The sequence below is a fragment of the Miscanthus floridulus genome, chromosome 14 (genome assembly GCF_019320115.1).
Source record: "Miscanthus floridulus cultivar M001 chromosome 14, ASM1932011v1, whole genome shotgun sequence".
Lineage (NCBI taxonomy): Eukaryota > Viridiplantae > Streptophyta > Magnoliopsida > Poales > Poaceae > Miscanthus > Miscanthus floridulus.
This window is the reverse complement of record NC_089593.1, coordinates 67,472,441-67,492,822: the sequence shown is the minus strand read 5'-3', so window position 1 is coordinate 67,492,822 and position 20,382 is coordinate 67,472,441. Positions and strand designations below refer to the sequence as shown.

The window sequence follows — 20,382 nt, the reverse complement described above, 5'->3', positions numbered from 1 at the left end:
CTCATACCTCGCCTTCCAGCAAGCTCGGGGACTACATCGGTACGATGCACCTGCCGGTGCATCTCGTATTGCCTATACGATGATGGGATTCTCAACTTAACTGGGAATTCTTTTTTAGACCCTGGCACCATGTGCCTATGTTACCTACTACCAGGCTCGGGGACTAAGTGGGCACACTTCACCTTGCGGTGAATGTGTTTGTTTTTTGACCCCTACGCCTCTGATGATCAAGGACGCTACGCTTCAAGACGCACTTACATTTCTTTTCAGAAATACAAGTGGGCACACTTCCCAGGACGGAAATCTTTTTCTTTCTTCTTAAGAGCACCATACATTCTTCGGACAACCTACTTTTTCGGCGACAACGGTGGTCGGAGATGTCAAGAACTCAAGCCTCACTGTTCGGAGAAGGTTGAAACGGCGTGTCGCATCAGAATACATGGTGCTCGAGGACTAGCTGTGGGGGATATACCCTCGGGTACCACAAGATGGTACATGGGCCGCACCATCCGAGGTGGCCCGGCCCGTAAGATCAAGGCGTGCACATCAAGATTACAAGTTGTACTAGATATTGTAATAGTACCAAATTGGATACTTTACTTGTAACCTTATCTCTTCAGAGTATATAAGGAGAGACAAGGGTCCCCTAGAGGATAGGTTAATATGTATACATCTCAATACAATACACCAAAGACACAGGACGTAGGGTATTACGTCAATCAGACGGCCCGAACCTGTCTAAATCGCTGTCTCTGCGCCTTGTGTCACCATCTGGTTCCTGATTACACGCACCGTCTACCGATAATCTATCACCACGGGCACCCCCCTCGGTGGACTGCCGACCATATTTCGTCGACAACGACCATCTATCCTAAACCCGGTCATCAACTTCTCTACACACCTATGACCGATGAAATGAAAATGTCCTAGGTTATACATTTGCCTTGCACATTCCATTTCATCTCCTCCAATGTCGATGCAACACATGCACCAACACGATCAACAATGTTATGATTCACTTCATATCATCACGTGATCATATTGGTTCATCGATCTTGGCTTCACTTGCTTTTCACCGTTGCCTTCGTCCATCGGCGCCAAGTCTTGCTTAAGCTTTACCGCCACGTGGTCCATCGCTCCAAAGCCTCCGACTTGCCCTTCACTCTTGCAACCGGTCCATCAAGCTAAGTCTTGTCTTGATCTTCTCCACCTTGATCACATGACTCAATGTCATGTCTCATGTGCAATGAGCTCCTTCATTATCACATGTGTGAGCTTTGCAATATTTCCAAGTTATTTTCACCTTCATGGCATATGTTGCTCACACACATGTACCTGTGGACTAATTACCTGTGTATCTCACATAAATACAATTAGTACACCTAGGTTGTCACTCAATTACCAAAACCACATAAGGACCTTTCACACCGCCCGCTACCCTGTACTATGCCCACCACCTTTGTTTAGGGTAGCCTACATCTTTACAATCGTTGCCTCCTCGGCACAAAAACTCTACGTCCAAAATCTGAACCTGAAACCCTACCTCCTAAATACCTCACCAAAGTTGGGAGAGATCCGAGATGGACTTATCCGAGCCCAACAAAAAAAAATCGGGTGCTCTGTGGCTCCAAAATGATCCAGCACTAGCTACCTTTTCTTAAAGGGAAACATGCAATGAGTTGTAACGTTGTTTTTGGCAAGGTTCATCCATGTGCATGGTTATCGCTCGACCTGTCATGTCACTGATGTTATTAGTAGATAAAAAAGCTATTATTTGAATTCAAACTATACATCCCTAATGTAAATGTCTGAAGCATAAGGGACCTAGACTTGATAGCCCCTTCCTGGCTATGTCATTGATGTTAGTAGATAAAGAAACTATTATTTGAATTCAAATTAGCCCGCCACCACGCTCTAGACGAAGACAACAAATATAAATAAAAAATAGACGACACATAAAGTGTGGCCTCGGTTGTTTCAAATTTTGCTATAGCCGCAACAAGCCACCGTACGTCTATTACCATAACCAATAGTCTTGTCGTCTTTTGACTCTAGCCATAGGCATTCTTTGCGTTCTTTGTGCTTCCTAGTCAACGTAGTTTCTCCGATTCACTTGTAATCCCTCGACCCTCCTAATCCTATTTAACCTAAAGTGCTTTTGCGCGGGAGAGAGGACATGCAACATGTAACGTAAAATCCTATCTTTGACGGTTCAAACCCAAACGACAGTGCTCATGATTGGTTTAGTTGTCGTCTTCACTCAGTCTGCCTTGATCTCTTGTTATCATAGACTCGTTAGATATAATTCCACATATATATTCTATAAATCCATAGATTTCAACATAATACTAGTTTCAGGCACCAATTAAAACGTGAGCATATAAGCACACGAGCATTCGGCCTGTTCACTTAAACTTAACCATCGACTTATCAACTAAAATACAGTATTTTTATCTCACTAACAAACCAGCTTCATCCGGTAACACCAGCCCCGTCACTGGCGAAAGCACTCGCCTTCTCCACCTCACCACCTGCCTCTCCCCCCTCGCTTTCGTCTCGCTCGTCTCCTCCCTCGCGCATGCTCCAAAAAGCTACTCCTCCCCTCTCCTGCTTTCCCCTCCTCGCCTAGGGTTTCCCACCGCGATGCCTCTCCCGAAAACCTAGCCGCCGCCGCCTCCTCACTGCTCTACTCGCCGCCATGGCCGCTGGCGCCAGCGCCAGCGACTACTCTTTCGCGGCGGAGTACGACGGCCCGCCGCTCCCCTACTCGCTCCCGCGCGCCATCCCGCTCGACCTCTCCCGCATCCCGCTCGCCGCGCTGTCCTCCTCGCCCCCGGCCTCCCCCTCCGCCTCCTCGTCCCCGCTCCCCGTCGTTCGCCCGCTCACCCCGTCCTCCCTCTGCTCCGCCATCCACGCGCACGTCCACCCGGCGCCCCGCTCCGCCGCCTCCGCGCCCGCTGCGGGAGGAGCTGTGGTGGATTCCCCCACCTCCGTCATCGAGAACCACCACGCTGCCGCGCACCACTCCGCCGAGCTCCCCTCTTCCCCCTCCGACGACGAGGGCGCCGGCGACGGCGACGGCGGCGGCCCCGAGGCGCTGCCGCTGAAGCCCCGCCACCACCAGCCCGCGGTCACCTTCGCCGAGACCAGCGGCTCCCTCCTCCAGTCGTCTGACGACGAGGACGAGTACGAGGAGGAGGAGGACGAAGATGCCGACGCAGGGGAGGCCCGCCCCCGCGCTGCTGCCGGCCAGTCGAGTGGCTCCCTCTCCCCCGCTCACTGGAGGGGCGGCAGGACCCGCGGCTGCTACAGGTGCGGGAAAGGAGGCGGCTTCTGGGGCCGCGACAAGGAGTCGTGCCTCGCCTGCGGCGCGCGGTACTGCGTCGGGTGCGTGCTCCGGGCGATGGGCTCCATGCCGGAGGGGCGCAAGTGCCTGGAGTGCATCGGCCGGCCAGTGGCCGAGTCCAGGCGGGACGCGCTGGGGCGAGGGTCGCGCGTCCTGCGGCGGCTTCTCAGCGCGGCGGAGGTGGAGCTGGTCATGAGGAGCGAGCGGGAGTGCGCCGCGAACCAGCTGCGGGCGGAGGACGTGTACGTCAACGGCACCAAGCTGTCGCCTGAGGAGCTCGTGGTGCTGCAGGGGTGCCCGTGCCCGCCGTCTAGGCTCCGGCCGGGGTTCTATTGGTACGATAAGGTGTCTGGCTTCTGGGGAAAGGTATGTGGCTTGTGACGATCTTAATTTTCCTGTGCTCCTGGGTATCCTCTATCTGTTTGATGCAACAGCAAACAGTCTATAACTAAACTGGTGGCGATTCGTGTCCATTTAGTAGAAGGTAGGGATATTACACCAGTCAATGTGCAAACATGAAGTGAGGATTGCAAAGTATTCTGTCGGGTAAACTCTTTGAAGGACATTTAGTAGAAGTAGAGATATTACACCAGTCAATGTGCAAACATGAAGTGAGGATTGCTAAGTATTATGTCGGGTAAACTATTTGAAGGACAATTTATGTGATTTTTTATAGTTGCAGTACACTATATCTATAGTATTATATTATTAGTTGGAATCATGATGTATGTCTGGAACTCTGGGCGCATGGTGCTGTTGAACTTAATCTGCTGGAATATTTAGTTGACTTGGTAGAGCTTTGATGAATCAGCACCGTCTGTCATGTTGTATGATGGTCCACATGATCTTTCCTTGTCCTAGGAATGATAATGTATTGTGTTCTGTCTAAATCAGGAGAATCTGATAATTTTGATTACACTGCTCAGAAAAGATTGCGCACCCAAGTTGGCATGCCTGCAATTTAGCCATGATATATAGACCATGATTTTGGCATCTCGTGCTGTGGTTTAGGTAGGCTTCTGTTTTGGGGAAGGATTGAATAGGAATTGTGATTTTTTGGGTCCTTTTTTATGCAATTTCATAATAGCTCAATAACTCAGTGGTGGCATTATGAATTTTTGCTTGTTTCTTACAAACGTATAATAATTTATCACCGATAACTCTGACAAACTTTTCACTGAAAAATATTCCAGGAGGGACACAAACCACATTGCATAATCACTGCAAATCTAAATGTTGGAGGTTCTCTAGATCAAAAAGCAAGCAACGGGAACACCGGGATATTGATTAATGGGCGAGAGATTACAAAATCTGAACTGCAAATGCTTAAGGTTTGCAATCATATACTCACGCGCTTTTTTAGATAATGGAGAAAAATCCGGCTTCATCCCTCTACTACTAGTTCTTGACATATGTTGGTATCTTTATTTTTTAATAAAAAATTAAAAGAAATGTTTGATTTCAGTTGGCAGGAGTCCAATGTGCTGGGAAACCTCACTTTTGGGTGAATGCTGATGGGACTTACCAAGAGGAAGGCCAAAAAACTGTTAAAGGAAAGATTTGGGATAAGGTAACCCTGAGATTCTTCTTGTCTAGATGTGTTGTTGTAATTTTTAGGTTGGTAACTAACCAGCTTTGAATTTGTCTGCATTTCTCACCAGCCTATAGTGAAGCTTCTTAGTCCTGTTCTGTCATTGCCAACACCCAACAAAGCAGCTAATCAATCTGGCGAAGATGCTGTTAACATAGTAAATCGAGTCATCCCTGACTATCTGGAACAAAGAACAACCCAGAAGCTTTTGTTGGTTGGGTCAGGGGCAAGCACCATACTCAAGCAGGTATGTATGCTTATGGACATCTAGCATATTCATGTGCACAAATAACTAAATCGGTCGGCTGTAGTAAGATTACCACCCAAGATATAATTTGCAGTTTCCACATGTATAGTGATAGAATATCCTGCACCCCCACAAATTTGCAAAGTTGTATGGAAATTGATTTTGAATCTATTGAATACATTAGGCCAAGTTCTTGTACAAGAGCGGCAAGCCATTTTCGGTGGATGAGCGTGAAGACCTGAAACTTATCATACAAAGCAACATATACAACTACCTTGGCATATTACTTGAAGGCCATGAGCGGTTTGAAGAGGAATCTTTAGCTGATAGAAGAAAAATCAGTCCATGTGACCCATCTAGCTCTGGTATGACCAAATCTTCATGGAAGTTTTACAACTTCCATTCTTTCCTTTTGCCCTTCTTTCGGCATAACTGAGTACTTGAAATGCCAAGTGTTCCAGGACACTCCTAATTATTTGTTTTTTTGTAAAACAATGTACAAAAAGGAAATGTTCCTATATTTGTAATATGCCTACTACAAGTGATTTTTCCTCTTTTTGTTTTTCTGCAGGCTGTTGTGAATCTGGAGTATGTGATGAAGTCACTGAGTACTCCCTTATTCCACGCTTGAAAGCATTCTCGGATTGGATTCTTAAAGCAATGGCTTTAGGTAATCTTGAAGACATCTTTCCTGCAGCAAGCCGTGAATATGCACCACTTGTTGAGGAACTATGGAAAGATCCTGCTATTCAAGCTACATATAGAAGAAGAAGTGAACTGCCGTTCCTTCCACCCACTGCCAATTATTTTCTTGACAAAGTATTATTGGCTAATGGCAGTCCCTTTTTTTCTTTGGTTTTATAGAGTTGGAAGTGTTGATTTGCATAGTGCGAATAGCGATTGTTCATTTTTAACCTTTTGTCTGAAATGACCAGGTTGTTGATATTTCTCGAACGGAATATGAGCTCTCAGATATGGATATACTGTATGCTGATGGGATTACATCCTCAGATGGGTTAGCATCAACTGAATTCTCTTCCCCTCAGCTGTCTTTGGGTGGACTGGGTGTTGATGAGTCTGATGCACAAGACACCTTGCTAAGGTTAGTTCTTCTGTCACATAAGGCAATGTTAGTCTGCTATTACCTGCCTCACTGAGTCTGCTATTATAGTGTGTTGTCTGGTATTATCTTGACTAGACACTTCTGTAAATCTGTAAAAATGTGAACAAGATCAGTTTTTTCTTTCTTTTTGATGTATGGGCATGAGGTATGTTCATGTAGAACCTATTAAACCTTACATGCATGAGTATGTTTCACTTATACTTATATTCTAGGTTGAATTCTTTATTGCTATTGGGATCTCAACTGCATTAGGTGTAATAATGATGGCGGAATTTTGATTTGTTTTCAGGTACCAGTTGATCAGGATAAACAGTAGAGGTTTGCATGAGAACTGCAAATGGTTGCAAATGTTCGATGATGTAAGGCTTGTTATCTTTTGTGTTGCCGCTAGTGACTATGATGAGTACTACGAAGATGCAAACGGTACCATTGTCAACAAGATGGTAGAGAGCAGGCAACTGTTTGAGAGCATTGTCCTTCATCCAACATTTGAGCAAATGGATTTCCTTCTACTCCTCACCAAGTCTGATCTCCTGGAGCAGAAGATCAACGATTCCCCACTGACCTCATGCGACTGGTTCGACGACTTCACTCCTCTGATCAGCCGCAACCTTCTCAGCAGCAGCAGCAAGCCCACGCGCAGCGGCACTGGCGCGACGCTGTCCCAGATGGCCGCACACTACATGGCGACAAAGTTCAAGAGGCTGTTCCAGTTGCTGACTGACCGTAAGCTCTACGTGTCCTATGTGAACACCCTGGACCAGGAGTCGGTCCGGTCGGCGATCCACTACGGGAGGGAGATCGTCAAGTGGGAGGAAGAGAAGCCCGTGTTCGGTGCCAGCGAGACGGTCTACAGCGAGGAGCCGAGCTCCTTCACTCACTGACTTTGACACCCCGCCTTTGTTGTGTGCAGAAGAAGAGATGTAAATATTTGTGCATTTCCTCCCCAGCACCCTTTCGTTGTGGTACCCCCATTCCTTTTGTTCGTAGCTGATCATCGGCTTGTATGGCTGTTTAGTTAATTTGCAAGTAGAATGATGAGGCGCGAGAAGACCCGGCCCGTTCTGATTCATGTAAATTGTATTATGAGTTGCTTGCATTTGATGCATTAGGCTGGCGCAAAGAGTCAGATCATCGGCTTGTATGGTTGTCAATTTTTGTTATATTGTCTGTTTCGTCGTCAGTGACCGTACCATGTGAGGATGCATTGTCCGTTGCAGAGATATTTTGGTGGCAGATGCATCATCTGTTGTTGAGATGTTTTGCACTTTTGCTGGGAGAGATCCATTATTGAGATGGGTCATCTTCAATTGTGGGCCTGAAAGTAAATCCTTTGCGCCCGCAAACTTGCAAGATACGACGTAGATGGTTTATGGAAATTTCTTTTGAAATAGAACATGAAATCATCAACTACAACAGCTAAAACTTCGACGGACGTACGTAACAAGGCCGGCCGATTTGTCAAGGGACGCAACCGGGGTGTTCGGCACGGCTCCTCTAGAAGTCGGAGCTGTTTTAGAGGAGACGGCTCCGACAAAAAAAATCTCTTTAAAAAAATGTTTGGTAGGGCATCTTTGTAGGAGCTAGAGCTGGAGATGAGCCCTATGAGTGTTCAGATGGCTCTCTTTCGGATTGGAATTTCTGTGGATGTTAGGTTTGTCAGCGGACGCAGCCTAGTGGTCAGATGGCTCTCTTTAGCAGACTGTTCCTCGAAATTGACAATTGATTTCGGATTTGAATTTTTGTGGATGTTACTGTATGCTTTATTATGTTTTGGGTTCCGTCAACTGTAAAAATTCGAATTGCATTTTGACAGAACTTCACCTCTGACTGGTGCATTGCTCCGCGTGCATGTCCAGTTCACACTCGTGCCTTTGCTCATGGAGCGAAAGAACCGGGAAAGTGAGCAATCAGAAACATGGCATTGCAATTTACAACATTCAGGAGGTGTTTGGTTGCATGGACTAAATTTTAGTCCATGTCACATCGTACGTTCGAATACTATTTAGGAGAACTAAATATGAGTTAATTATAAAACTACTTACATAGATGGAGACTAATTTACGAGACGAATTTATTAAGCCTAATTAATCCGCCATTAGCATATATTTACTGTAGCATCACCTTGTCAAATCATGGACTAATTAGGCTTAAAAAATTCGTCTCCCAAATTAGCCACAATCTGTACAATTAGTTATTTTTTTTGTCTATATTTAATACTTCATGCATATGTCCAAACATTTGATGAGACAGTCCAAACATTTGATGAGACATGAACTAAAATTTTCCATTAGAATTCAAACACCCCCTTACACAAAACCATGGCGCGCATGCAGTTATTCCGTGTGTACAGTAGTAGTACAGCACGCGCCGTCGGACACGACCGACACGACGGGCGACCAAGGGGTCCGCATCAGCTCAGCTTGGCGCGAACCGGTCGAGGAGCAGGTAGAGCGTGGTGTCGGACATGGCGCCGCGACACCTCGCGACGTCCCCTCCCTGCTTGTCCCTCCCGGCGGCCGCCCCGTCTCCTCGCACCGCCTTGTTGCTGTCGCCTCGCCCCGGCTTCTGCTGCTGGAGCTGGCGCGCTGGCCGCGGGTCCTCGCCGAGCCCGTGGGTGGCGGCCGCCGCCTGCCACGTCCCCTGCAGCGCCGCCGCGAGCTCGCCGAACCACGCGCCGGCCAGGTTGGACGCCGTCGTCGAAGCCATGGAGATGCAGATGCTTGCTTGGATCCGACGCAGAGCAGCTCAGAGCTGAGCTGAAATTCTCAGTTGGTGTGTTGTGGGACTATGTGCCGTGCGTGTGACAGTGTGTGTGAGAGAAACAAGAAGCCTGGATGTGGATGAGTTGTTGGTTGCCGTGTCTGTCAGGGGTCCTTGATGGCCTGTGCTTATATAGATGCCGCGCGCCGAAGCCCGAACGGATCAGGCCTTCTGGACGTCGATGGCGCGGCACGGCAGCGGGCCCCGCACGGCCGGCCACGACAGCGGCCGCGAAACGGTAGGCGTGCCCGCGGTTTCGCCTCAGCTCGCCGGGTCGCTGGCGGACCGGGGGGGCCCGGCTCGTCAGCTGCCAGCCTGTGAGGACTTAGGCGCGTGCGTGCGGCGTGCCATGCCGGATGCCGCGGCCCTCGTCCTCGTCGTTCTTATCGCGACGACGTGTCGCCGTGTCGGTGTCACCGCGTGCTTCCCGGATGGCCCGTGCCGGCGACCGGCGACCCCTCCAAAGGGGAGGAAGCGTGTGCGTGTAACCTCGCTCGCTGCTGATAAACCTTCCATCTCCGGTCCGCTGTCAGCCATCGCAGCGTAAACGTGCGCTGTGGCGCGGCGCGGCGAATTCTAAATTCTAATACGGTGGATGATGGTGATGCTACCAGCTGTAGCCGCCGTGGTGCAGGGTCGTGCCGTTCCGGCCGGGCGGCCGGCCGTCCGCCGTCGCCTTCTTCTCGAAGGATCTCGGCAGCCAGCCAAGCCCATGACCAGCAGCGGAGAACAGATTCGATCCGCGCCGCGGACATGCCGGGCCGGATGCCCGGATGGATCCATGGGCCTTCAGCATCCTCTCTTCGGCCTGCCGCCGAGTCCGCAAGCCCACGTGTCGCCCCAACCCGTAGCCCAACAGGACAACGGGCCCGGCCCCGGATCGTTTTTCTGCCCCCTTAATCAATCGTCTAGCAAAGCAAACGACTCTCCAAGTCGGGTATGATCCGAACTGGACCCGCGGAGTGGCCCCACGGCCTTGACTTATTTCCGCTATCCCTCCGCATCGTCCCCGTCCGTCTGACCGCCTCGTTCCCGTGCCTCGCCGCCGCCCAAACCCTAACCCTAGCCTTGCCGCCGGCGAGGCCAGGAGCGCCCGGAGCCCCCCGCCCGCCCGCCGACCCCGGTGACGACGTCCCCCGCGGCTCTATCGCCGCAGGGGAGATTTAGGTAACGCCCCCGCCCTCCCCGTCCCACGTAGGGCTCGGTCAGATCCGATCTGCTGGCACTAGCTGCAGGAGTCCCGGCGACGTACGGCTCCCCCTAGGGTTAGGGTTTTCTTGGGTTCTTCAGTTTTTTATCCAGTTGTGGGCGTGGGTGCGCGATGTATGCCTCGTGCTCTTGCCATGCGTGCTTCGTCTGACACTGCAGTGTGGTCTTTAGTCTTTTAATTAATTATTGTAATTTCTGATATCCTTTGACGACTAGTATAAAAAAGAAAATAAAAGAATTGTGTCTATAGCAGTAGATTTGAGGTTTAGTGATGAATGCGGCATGCAATCCTTATGTTGTCGCTTTGCTAGTAATCGTGCCGTTACGCTTGTGGCTTCCTGTTTGGCCAATCTGGTGACAATGTCTAGTACTTGAGCCAGTATACGACTAAAAAGAATCAATGTGGCCAGTCGGTTACTGGTGCGTTTCATGTTCTGCTACTCCAAAATGTGGGATATATTTTTAGCGCTAGCGTCTGCTCAGAGAACGGTCGGTCTTTTTACCTTTTTAGGCGCATTGCTTCCCAGTGACTGTACTTTCTTTTTCTAATTCTAGTATATGACTTCTTTTGTGATGCTTTGCTTTGCGTTAGCGATATACTGACCTGTGACTTGTCCTCAGCGATATACTGACCTGTGACTTGTCCTCAGCGATATACTGACCTGTGACTTGTCCTCATCCTGCATTACGGTGACTGTATACATTCTATTTCTAGTATGGCTTCCTGTGTGCTGCTGTGCTTTGCTTTAGTGGTACATCGTCATCTTGTGCTTGCAGCTGCTTGTCGAGCTCTTGATGACTTGGTAATAATCTGCATTTCAGGTGAATGCCACAAGCATGATGACTCAAACCCTGCAAGGGAAAGTTATGGCCTACACACCGAGCAGCTTTCCTATTCAGCAACAGATGTCGCCGGAGGATCTTGAAATGCTTCATCTGGATAACATGAACCAGGATACCTCTCCGATTCGCGCCATCATTATTCAAAAAATGTAAGTTTGGAAACCACCAGCATCGATACTAGTTTTGACTTGCAAATTTGTTGTTGCTGTTAGTATATGCTGCTGTGCGCTTGTTGTGAGCAAGAAATCATGTCACTACTGATACATGCTAGCAGTTCACCCAGCTACTTCACTGCATTTTAGTTATTGGAATGTTGATCTTCATGCTTGCTAATATATTGATGTTCATATTTGTCTACGTAGCTTGCGTTGTTCTATGGTTCCATGAACGTAAATGCAGTGAGTTCATTTATTCACATGAATGTATTGTTGGCCGTATGATTAAAATTTGGCAATCCCATCCCCCACTTGAAATACACGACCAATATTCTCAATTCGTACTTACCTATTATCAGAATCATCCATTCTTTGTGTAGCTCAGAAGATCGTATGGTGCATTTTCTCATGTGGGCACACAATTCTGCCAAAAAAAAAAAAATTGTATGAAAATATCTGATAGTTACGACCAAGACTTTGTTTCTGTGTATTCCCCTGTGTTCACCTAGGTAGCCTGCGCCATTACTTGTCTATAATGCTTTCATATTGAATTGTTACATCTTACAAGGCTGAATTCTTCATTTTATTTGTATTTTGCTGATACAGCATAGTTAGTCTTATACCTCAGTATATGGTGTTGCACTGTATTCATGAGCATCTAGGTGCAGATTTTACTTGTTTTTATTCAATTTTACTTGATTCCTAGCCCAGATAAACAATTTTTTTAGTTATATATATGCTTCCCATTTTGAGTACTAGTTCATTTTTATCTATCTTTAGTGTACACCTTTTCCTGCATAAGCCAGTGGTTTGAAATTTCTTCAGGAATACTAAAGAGTGGTTTAAATGGAGATAGTGGATTCATTCTTTTCTTTCCTTTTGCCTTTGTTTCCTTTTTCACATTGTATATTCTGATGTTTCTTTTCTTCTATCTATCCAGTGAAGCATGCCTGAGAAAGATGGAACAATTTTGTAACTTGTGCCCAGATTCATGTCTGAAAGCTTCAAGAATCATTGACAACATGCTCTACAAAAATGCTTCACAGGTGTGTTCTTTCATTCTGCCATGCAACCATAATACATTATATAGCACGCTAGTATCTTTTATTAGGTCTGAAAATCTTGCTCTTGAATTACATCCTAAAAAAATCTACAAAGCTGCCCCTGGGAGTAGAGATGATCCTCCCAGGTGTAGCGCAGTGGAGACGAGGATGGTGGCTGGATCTAAAACTTAGAGCTGCAATACCATGTTACAAATAAGGGAGACTTAATTGGATGATAGTATTGAGGCCTAATGGCGACTATATATAGAGTACATGAGAGACATAAGAGGGAAACCCTAGACTAGGAGCTTACGGTAATACCCTTGACTATTATACCTTAAAAATAACAGTGCATGTTTGACCCATGCTGAGTGATAATAATTTAGCTATTGTTGTACCTTGTGTCCTTTTTTTTTCTGTTGTATCTTTCATATCTTAGTTACGTAACTCAATAACTAAATATCTTACTAGCTTATGATGCCTTGCTAACATCTACCCATTTTCTATATCAGCTCCATTTTTACATGGATCTTGACACAGTAGAGGGCAGGGTGAATGATTTGCTCAGATCTTTTCCGTATAGAAACCAAAGAGATCCATGGATATCTTCAGCAGTTCCATCAACAAAAGATTTGCGGCAGCTGCCTGGGATACAGATGACAGACTCTAGTGTCTATCATAATAGAGTTGCCCCTACTTTTACTAATTTGCCTGCACATTCAGGAGATGTACCTCCACATACTGTGTTCACTTCTCAGAGTAAGTTGGGATGATGTGCTCTACTTTTATCTCTCAACATACCTTTAAATTTATCATTATTCGTTGGCTATATTTTGGCAGGATATGTACCACAGAATCACAACATGGCCGCTGCTAATTTAGCTCTAGTTGCAAGGCCTGAAAGCTTTATGAGCACCGTAGTTGCTCCATCTGTGTCAGGACTTCCTAACTGTATTTCAGGCCTTGGTGGGATTGATAGTGCTGGATTGCAAAATGGCTATTTAAAGGACCATTTTCCAGGTAAATTGTTTCACATCCCTTGCCTTACATATTTGATTAGAAATGACCATTTGTACTTCACAAATTTGGTCTGGTCATCTCATTAAAATGGTATGAGCAAATTTTGCCAGGTGATGCTTATCGTGTTGATAGTCCACAACCGTCTATGTCTGGGAGTTCCAGTCCTTTATCAGCCGTGTGTGATCCAACCACAAGTTCGGGTGCAATGATAAGATCATCAATGGACTCTATCTCTAAAGCAAGTGGGCAAAAACTCTTTACCGGTGAGACAATTGTTTCAACAATACAGAGAATATGAGAAAGAGTTAGATGGTGCATGGAGCCACCCAGCAGAGAAGGCAGTTCACTCAAATAGGACAACTCAAAGCAATGAAATCTATTTCAAAGAAGAATGTGGACCTGACACATTCATGGAAATGAAAGAAAACTATTGGCACGCCTCGGACTCTAGAGATTCGTGCAGGGAGATATACTCAAATTTAAGCACACCCAATGCTCAGTATCAGTGCTTCATGTCTGATTGTGATCCTTGTGACCCTGAGAGAGAAATTGTTGAGAGATCTGAACAGACATCAAATAGCACAGTATCAAAGCCAACTTCACCTATTTCAGACGAATCTTCTGGCAAGCGTCCAGCAAAACGCCTGAAGGCTGATGCTCCCACTCTTGTCAATGTCAATCAAGTAGAGAGTCCAAAGGAGCAAAAACCTGTTATGAATGAGAATCATGTATCTGGTGGTGAAACAGTACAATCAGAAATCACAGAATTACCTGCAAAATCACCTTGCAGTTCATCGGGAGACATTAATGCTGACAGCAATAGTACGCTTGAACAGGGTAGTGAAGATGCACCTAACACGGAGATTGTTAAGGAAGAGGAATTGTACTGTGCAAAGGGTGACATTGAGATGAAAGAGGCTAAGACTGTTGCATTGGATCAGACACCAAGAGGGGTCAATTTAAGTTCAAGGCGAAAGAGAGGGGCTTCTATACTTTATGCATTAACTGCTGAGGAGCTTAGAGATCACATGAGTAGTCTAATAAACCAGCATACTTGTCTGGTGAGTGGATAACCCTTTCAAACTCCTGTATTTTCTGTGACTTTGTTTGATCCTGTAGAACCAACATATTATACCGCCAAGCAGTCAGATAGTTGTATGATAATCACACTCATGGCTATTATATGACTGTCTAATCATACTCATGGCTATTATATAACTGTCTTACTGCTTGGCGGCATAGTACATTGATGCTACAAGATCAAACCAGAATCTTGTGTATGATTTATCCATGGTTAAGAATATAAATTTTCTTCCAGTCAGATTGGATCAATTGTATCATTTAGTATTTTAACATAATTTCCTTGTTTTTTTCAGAGCAAAGTGACACCTCAAGAATTCCCATCAATTGATGGATTGCCTGATCAGAATACATGCAGTTTGTGTGGGATGGAGAGGCTTCTTTTCGAACCTCCTCCACGATTTTGTGCTCTCTGTTTCAAAATTATAAATTCTGCAGGGTGCTATTATGTTGAAGTTGAAAATGGAAGTGAGAAAACTTCTATATGTAGCAAATGCCACCATCTTAGCAGTTCAAGAGCTAAATATCAGAAGAAATTTAATTATGCAGAAACAGATGCTGAGGCTGAGTGGGTAATGTTCTTTTCATATGTCAGGTTATCCTTATGTCTATTAAATTCTCATCTTTTCTTTGCTTGCATTTTTCAGTGGGTACAGTGCGACAAGTGCAAAGCTTGGCAGCATGAAATCTGTGCTCTTTTTAACAGAAAGTGTGAAGGGGCAAAGGCTGAGTATACTTGCGCAAAATGTTTTTTGAATGAAAAGGATAGCGGAGATATTCAGGCACTGGAGTCATCCACTGTTCTTGGGGCACTGGAGTTACCAAGAACTAAGCTAAGTGATCATATTGAGCAAAGGCTTTCAGAGAGGCTTGAGCAGGACAGGCAACAGAGGGCGAGCGCCTCTGGAAAAGTTGCTGAAGAGGTATTTATCATACACACTAATGACATAAGAAATTATTAAGGCTCATTCATACCTGCTACTTGTGAGTGTCTAGTCATGTTAAATCCCCATATAAATCTTATTCCTATTCCCATTTTCTATATCCTTGTGTTCTACTGGGCCTTTTGTTCTCTTGTTGATCACATAAAAGTGTTAATCCTTTTTTTACTATAACGTTCGATGTTGATCCAAGTAATCAGTACTGAAAACATGTCTGCACTCAAAATCCATTTCATTTGTTTCTTTATATAATTACACAATTTTGTTGTTAATCTGTATCTTGTCGTGGCATTGGTGATGCACATTTAATTGGCTTGATGATGCATCAGAATTCTATTAAGTTTATTATACATAACAAATAGTCTGCTTTACACATTTTTTCTTTTTGACTTTTAGTATTATTGAGTCTGTTTTGCTCGCATTGCATTTCTTTGGACATCAAGAAAGGATGGTCAACACACAAGAGTCCATGTAGTTTTTAACCCACTAAATTCATGTAGCTATCCAGGTCTTGTTACAATCCTATCCAAACCTGGGAAGGTTAGAATTTTGGGAAAAAATATTGTGATCATTAATGCTTATTCAAATAAGACTACACACGTGTTCTTAGAATAGTCAGACTGTCTATGTTGGTTCTAATTTTGTTTGCTTCAGTCTATAGGAACTGCATTGTAAACTGATGTCAACTCCACGGAAGGTTTATTTACTTGTCTTCTGTGCTCCAATTTTAGGTACCAGGTGTGAAAGGTCTTACAGTTAGAGTAGTTTCTTCAGCTGAAAGAATACTACAAGTCCAACCACGTTTTCGTGATTTTTTTAAACAAGAAAAGTATCCTGGGGAATTTCCATACAAATCGAAGGTACATGATGGTTGACTGATTAACCAATATCCCATTTTTCAATGTCTAGTAGATAATTATAGCTATCTTGTACTAATTTCTGTGTTTTATACAGGCCATTCTCTTGTTTCAAAAGATTGAAGGTGTGGATGTTTGCCTGTTCGCCATGTATGTACAAGAGTATGGTTCAGCTTGCCCATCACCAAATCAAAGACATGTTTATCTTGCATATATCGATTCTGTCAAATATTTCCGGCCTGAAATCAAATCTGCAAGTGGAGAAGCTCTTCGTACCTTTGTGTATCATGAAATTTTGGTATGAGAATTCCAAATCATCAAACATATTTTTGTCTTTGCTTGCGCAAATGAGTTTATGTTTGTAGAATCTAATCATTCCAATGCTTATTGTAGATTGGTTATCTGGACTACTGCAAGAAACGAGGATTTGTAAGCTGTTCCATATGGGCTTGCCCATCTACGAAGCGTGATGATTATGTTTTATATTGTCATCCAACAGTACAAAAGATGCCCAAGTCTGACAAGCTTCGAAGCTGGTTTGTCTTTCTAACATGATATTGAGGAATTAAAACTTTTATTCTATATGGGCTTTAATTTGTCAGTTTTATTTATAATTTTAGGTACCAGAACTTGATCAAGAAGGCTGTTAAGGAGGGCGTTGTTGTGGAGCGTAATACACTCTCTGACTTCTTCCTTCAGCCTACAAATGAGTGCAAGGCCAATATTTCAGCAGCATGCTTGCCATATTGTGAGAATGATTTCTGGCCTGGAGAAGCAGAGAGGCTCCTTGAGAAGAAAGATGATAATACTTCACAGAAGAAAGAGACACAGGTAGGAAGGCTCTTGCGTGTTGCCAAACGCGACGACAGAAAAGGAAACCTTGAGGATATTTTGCTTGTGCACAAGGTTAGTTTGTTTTATTTTTGATCTTGCCTTCCAGCATTTTGTGGGAACCTATCATCTTATTTTTCATTATTGCCAGCTTGGGGAAAGGATGCGCACCATGAAAGAAGATTTCATTATGCTTTGTCTGCAACAGTTTTGCAAGCACTGTCACCAGCCTGTCGTATCTGGCAAAAGTTGGGTTTGCACTAGCTGTAAAAATTTCCATCTTTGTGACAAGTAAGTATTTCTTCTGATTACAGTTCTCTTTTTTTACTCTGCTCAGAATGTTGTCTAAAGCTTTGATGGCTATATAGGATGGCATCATGATTGTTTAAAACAGAACATCAGTGGAAATACCTTTTGTTGAAAAAAAGAGTTTGTGTACTTAGTTAACCTCGTCAACTTCCTGCTTCTTGCATTCATTTGCCAATTTAAAACCAAAGATGAGTTTTGTACTGTTAACCTCGATCAGTAAGGCAGCAATTATTTTGATTATTGATTATGTGTTGGTTTTCATAGGTGTCATGCAGAGGAGCAGAATACGGCACAGAAGGACAGGCATCCGGCCACCACAAAACAGAAGCATGCATTTCAAAGAGTATGTAGGCAAATTTCATTTCTTGGCTTGATTTTTTTTTCAATCAAATAATTTGACAACTTGCTTATATTCAATAGATGCATGATGGATCAATATACTAACCATAGTGGCTAACTGTCCGACAGATGGAGGTAGAACCTCTTCCGGAGACTGATGATGGAGATCCGACAATGGAAAGTAAGTATTTTGACAGCAGGATCGATTTCTTGAAGCACTGCCAAGACAATCAATTCCAGTTTGATACCCTCCGGCGGGCAAAGCACTCTACAATGATGATTCTGTATTATCTACACAATTCGACCTGCTCTGCTTGCCATCGTGCTGTGGATCAATGCTTGGTGTGGCGGTGCCTAGAGTGCCTGGGCTGCACCTTTTGTGATCAATGCTATAAACAAAATGGTCAAAGTTTGCATAGTCATGAATTAAGGCAGATTCACACTAGTGAAACTTTGCAGAAGCACACTCTACAGGTACCCATTTTAAATTAGCAACTGGACCTTCTAAATATCTTCTTGTGAAGTTTTTATTTCTGCAGCGGCTTCTGGCATTCTTTGTTTTGGTGTTCTTTTCATAAGATGACTTTGGGGCATCGGTGGCAGATCTCATGTGGATCGCACCATCATTCTTAGAAACAAAACTTGCTCAAATGATTTTTTCTTTAAGAAGTTATATGTGAAATTTTCAGTTGCATATTCTGTAGTGCGAAGGTGTTCATCTTTCTGTTAATTGCTTATGTTCACATAAATGAGATCTGATTCCATAGCTCTTGGCTTCCATACATGATAATTCTGTGTTCTAATGAATCTTGTGCATGTTTCCAAAGCAGGATTACATTGATGGCCTTGTGCATGCATCGAGGTGCTATGATCCACGTAACTGCACACATCCAGGTTGTTTAACCCTGAAGAAATTGTTCTTCCATGGTGTACGATGTGATATCCGTGCCCGCAATTGGAGTGGTTGCAATAAGTGTGTCTTTATGTGGAAACTTCTGCTCTGCCACTCAAAAGATTGCAACGATGTAGACTGTCCGTTCCTAGATGCAGGTAAAACCATGGCTCATCTGAACTATTCAGCGCTTCTCTCTTGAAACCCGTCTGCATTGCTTGATAGGCCCTCTTTCACGTGTTAGCTCACCCACAATTGTTTTGTGGTCCTTGTAGGGATATAAAGGCATACATAGCTGAAAAGCTGAAGCTTGTTGGTCCTGTGTTGTAGCAGGCCATCTGGTCAGAAGCGTCTTCTTGTAATCTAGTACTGGATTTCCTCCCCTCATTAACCAGTAAAATTTGTTGATGAAAATGCAATAAACTGCGGTTGGCCATCGCTGGTGGATGGAACTGCAAGGTAAATAAAGTGGTGGCTTAGTGCTGCTGGTGAGGTGGCCGGCTTCATCGGAGTCATTTGTTCTGTCGGTTCCCCTGGGCATTGGTAGGAGGAAGGCGGCTTCTGTGTGCTCTGCGCTGAGCTTCATGTTGCTACATATGAGCATGGTCCGGAGTCTGTCTGATTTCCTCCAATGTCACTGAGAGGATCACCAACGGAAGCTTACATAGGCAATCTGACATTGGTTTTAGTGTCCGTACATACCATGTACATATAGTTGTCATCCTCCGCAACTCATAGACGTACCAACAGAAATAGGTGGTTTGGTTTTAATTTCATTGTCAAAGTTTTGTTCCAGAATGTGTCGAGCAAGGCCACATTTTTGTTAAAGTGTTGCAGTGCTGTGGCGGCATCTAAAAATTCAATGAATGTGTATAGTCACCCTCCAGCTGTTCACGGATAGTCTGACTATCATGAGACCGCTGTTCACGGATAGTCTGACTATCATGAGAAGAATTTGCTGTAACCTTGTAGATCGTACCATCTACAAAAGGTTATATGTTCAAGCTTCTCATGATTTTTCCCCAAGGATGAGAAGAATGTGTTGTAACCTTTTGTAGATAGTAAATACTCTACGATCTACAAAAGGGTATATATTCAAGCTTCTCATGATTTTTTCCCCAAGGAAATTAAATTGCTCTCTAGCCGATGCACCTCCACGTGATCAAACTGACATTGTGACACATGCAACCAAACTGACACTGTGGCACAATTCACATGCAAACCCTTGGCCCTGGCGATCCCAGAAGAAGTTAGTAAGGGGACTCGCTAATCAGGATCATTTTCTTCTGTGAAAAATATAACCTCTTTCATATATTATGGTGTTATAAGATTTGATTACTAGCATTTAAGACATACTTCTTTTACTGTGTATCTAGATATATGTATCTAGATACCGTGGATATTTAAGTGCATAATAAAACTATGTATCTAGAAAAAGTAAAAATATTTTATAATTTGGAATGAAGGGAGTACTTTTTTAAAGTTTGACTAAATATTTTTTAAGGAAAATGTGCCTCCAGCATGACACTAAAAAATAATGTTATATTTTTGGAATAAACCAAATCCATAATGAGCATCATTCTTTTGAGATGGGAAAAAAGAAAGAAAGAAAGAAAATAAGAGTAGAAAGAAAGATTACGAAAAGGTCTGAATCCATGATTCAAACAAAGATTTGCTCCGTGAATCAACAGAGACAACTCTCGTGACAAACCTCTTTACAATTCTGGACATTAGCAGGCAAGTTGTTGAAGATTAGACCATTTTTTATCGTCTAAATTGTCCGGCACGTAAAG

At 44.3% G+C, this 20,382-nt stretch overlaps 2 protein-coding genes and 1 pseudogene across 2 annotated transcripts; 2 read left to right on the top strand and 1 right to left on the bottom strand.

Moving 5' to 3' along the window:
• The first annotated feature begins 2,500 nt into the window (after positions 1-2,500).
• On the top strand, positions 2,501-7,490 carry LOC136504214 (extra-large guanine nucleotide-binding protein 1-like). The gene is made up of 8 exons (XM_066499061.1): positions 2,501-3,712; positions 4,540-4,677; positions 4,812-4,916; positions 5,008-5,184; positions 5,369-5,549; positions 5,756-6,003; positions 6,120-6,286; positions 6,597-7,490. Exons 1-8 carry the CDS (start codon positions 2,699-2,701, stop codon positions 7,189-7,191), a joined length of 2,625 nt encoding a protein of 874 aa, XP_066355158.1. The 5' UTR covers positions 2,501-2,698; the 3' UTR covers positions 7,192-7,490.
• A 1,086-nt stretch (positions 7,491-8,576) lies between these two features.
• LOC136502891 (uncharacterized) lies at positions 8,577-9,184 on the bottom strand. Its single transcript, XM_066498144.1, has one exon. The coding sequence runs from the start codon at positions 9,014-9,016 to the stop codon at positions 8,726-8,728; it is 291 nt and encodes a 96-aa protein (XP_066354241.1). The 5' UTR covers positions 9,017-9,184; the 3' UTR covers positions 8,577-8,725.
• A 158-nt stretch (positions 9,185-9,342) lies between these two features.
• On the top strand, positions 9,343-18,919 carry LOC136503636 (probable histone acetyltransferase HAC-like 3; annotated as a pseudogene).
• The last annotated feature ends 1,463 nt before the right edge of the window (positions 18,920-20,382 follow it).

What these genes read in the sequence shown, in the direction of transcription:
- LOC136504214 (XM_066499061.1), top strand. Translation starts at nt 2,699, where the DNA reads ATGGCCGCTGGCGCCAGCGCCAGCGACTACTCTTTCGCGGCGGAGTAC. An exon ending in ATGTGACCCATCTAGCTCTG is followed by an intron (nt 5,550 to 5,755) that starts GTATGACCAAAT and finishes GTTTTTCTGCAG; the next exon opens with GCTGTTGTGAATCTGGAGTA. An exon ending in GCACAAGACACCTTGCTAAG is followed by an intron (nt 6,287 to 6,596) that starts GTTAGTTCTTCT and finishes ATTTGTTTTCAG; the next exon opens with GTACCAGTTGATCAGGATAA.
- LOC136502891 (XM_066498144.1), bottom strand. Translation starts at nt 9,016, where the DNA reads ATGGCTTCGACGACGGCGTCCAACCTGGCCGGCGCGTGGTTCGGCGAG.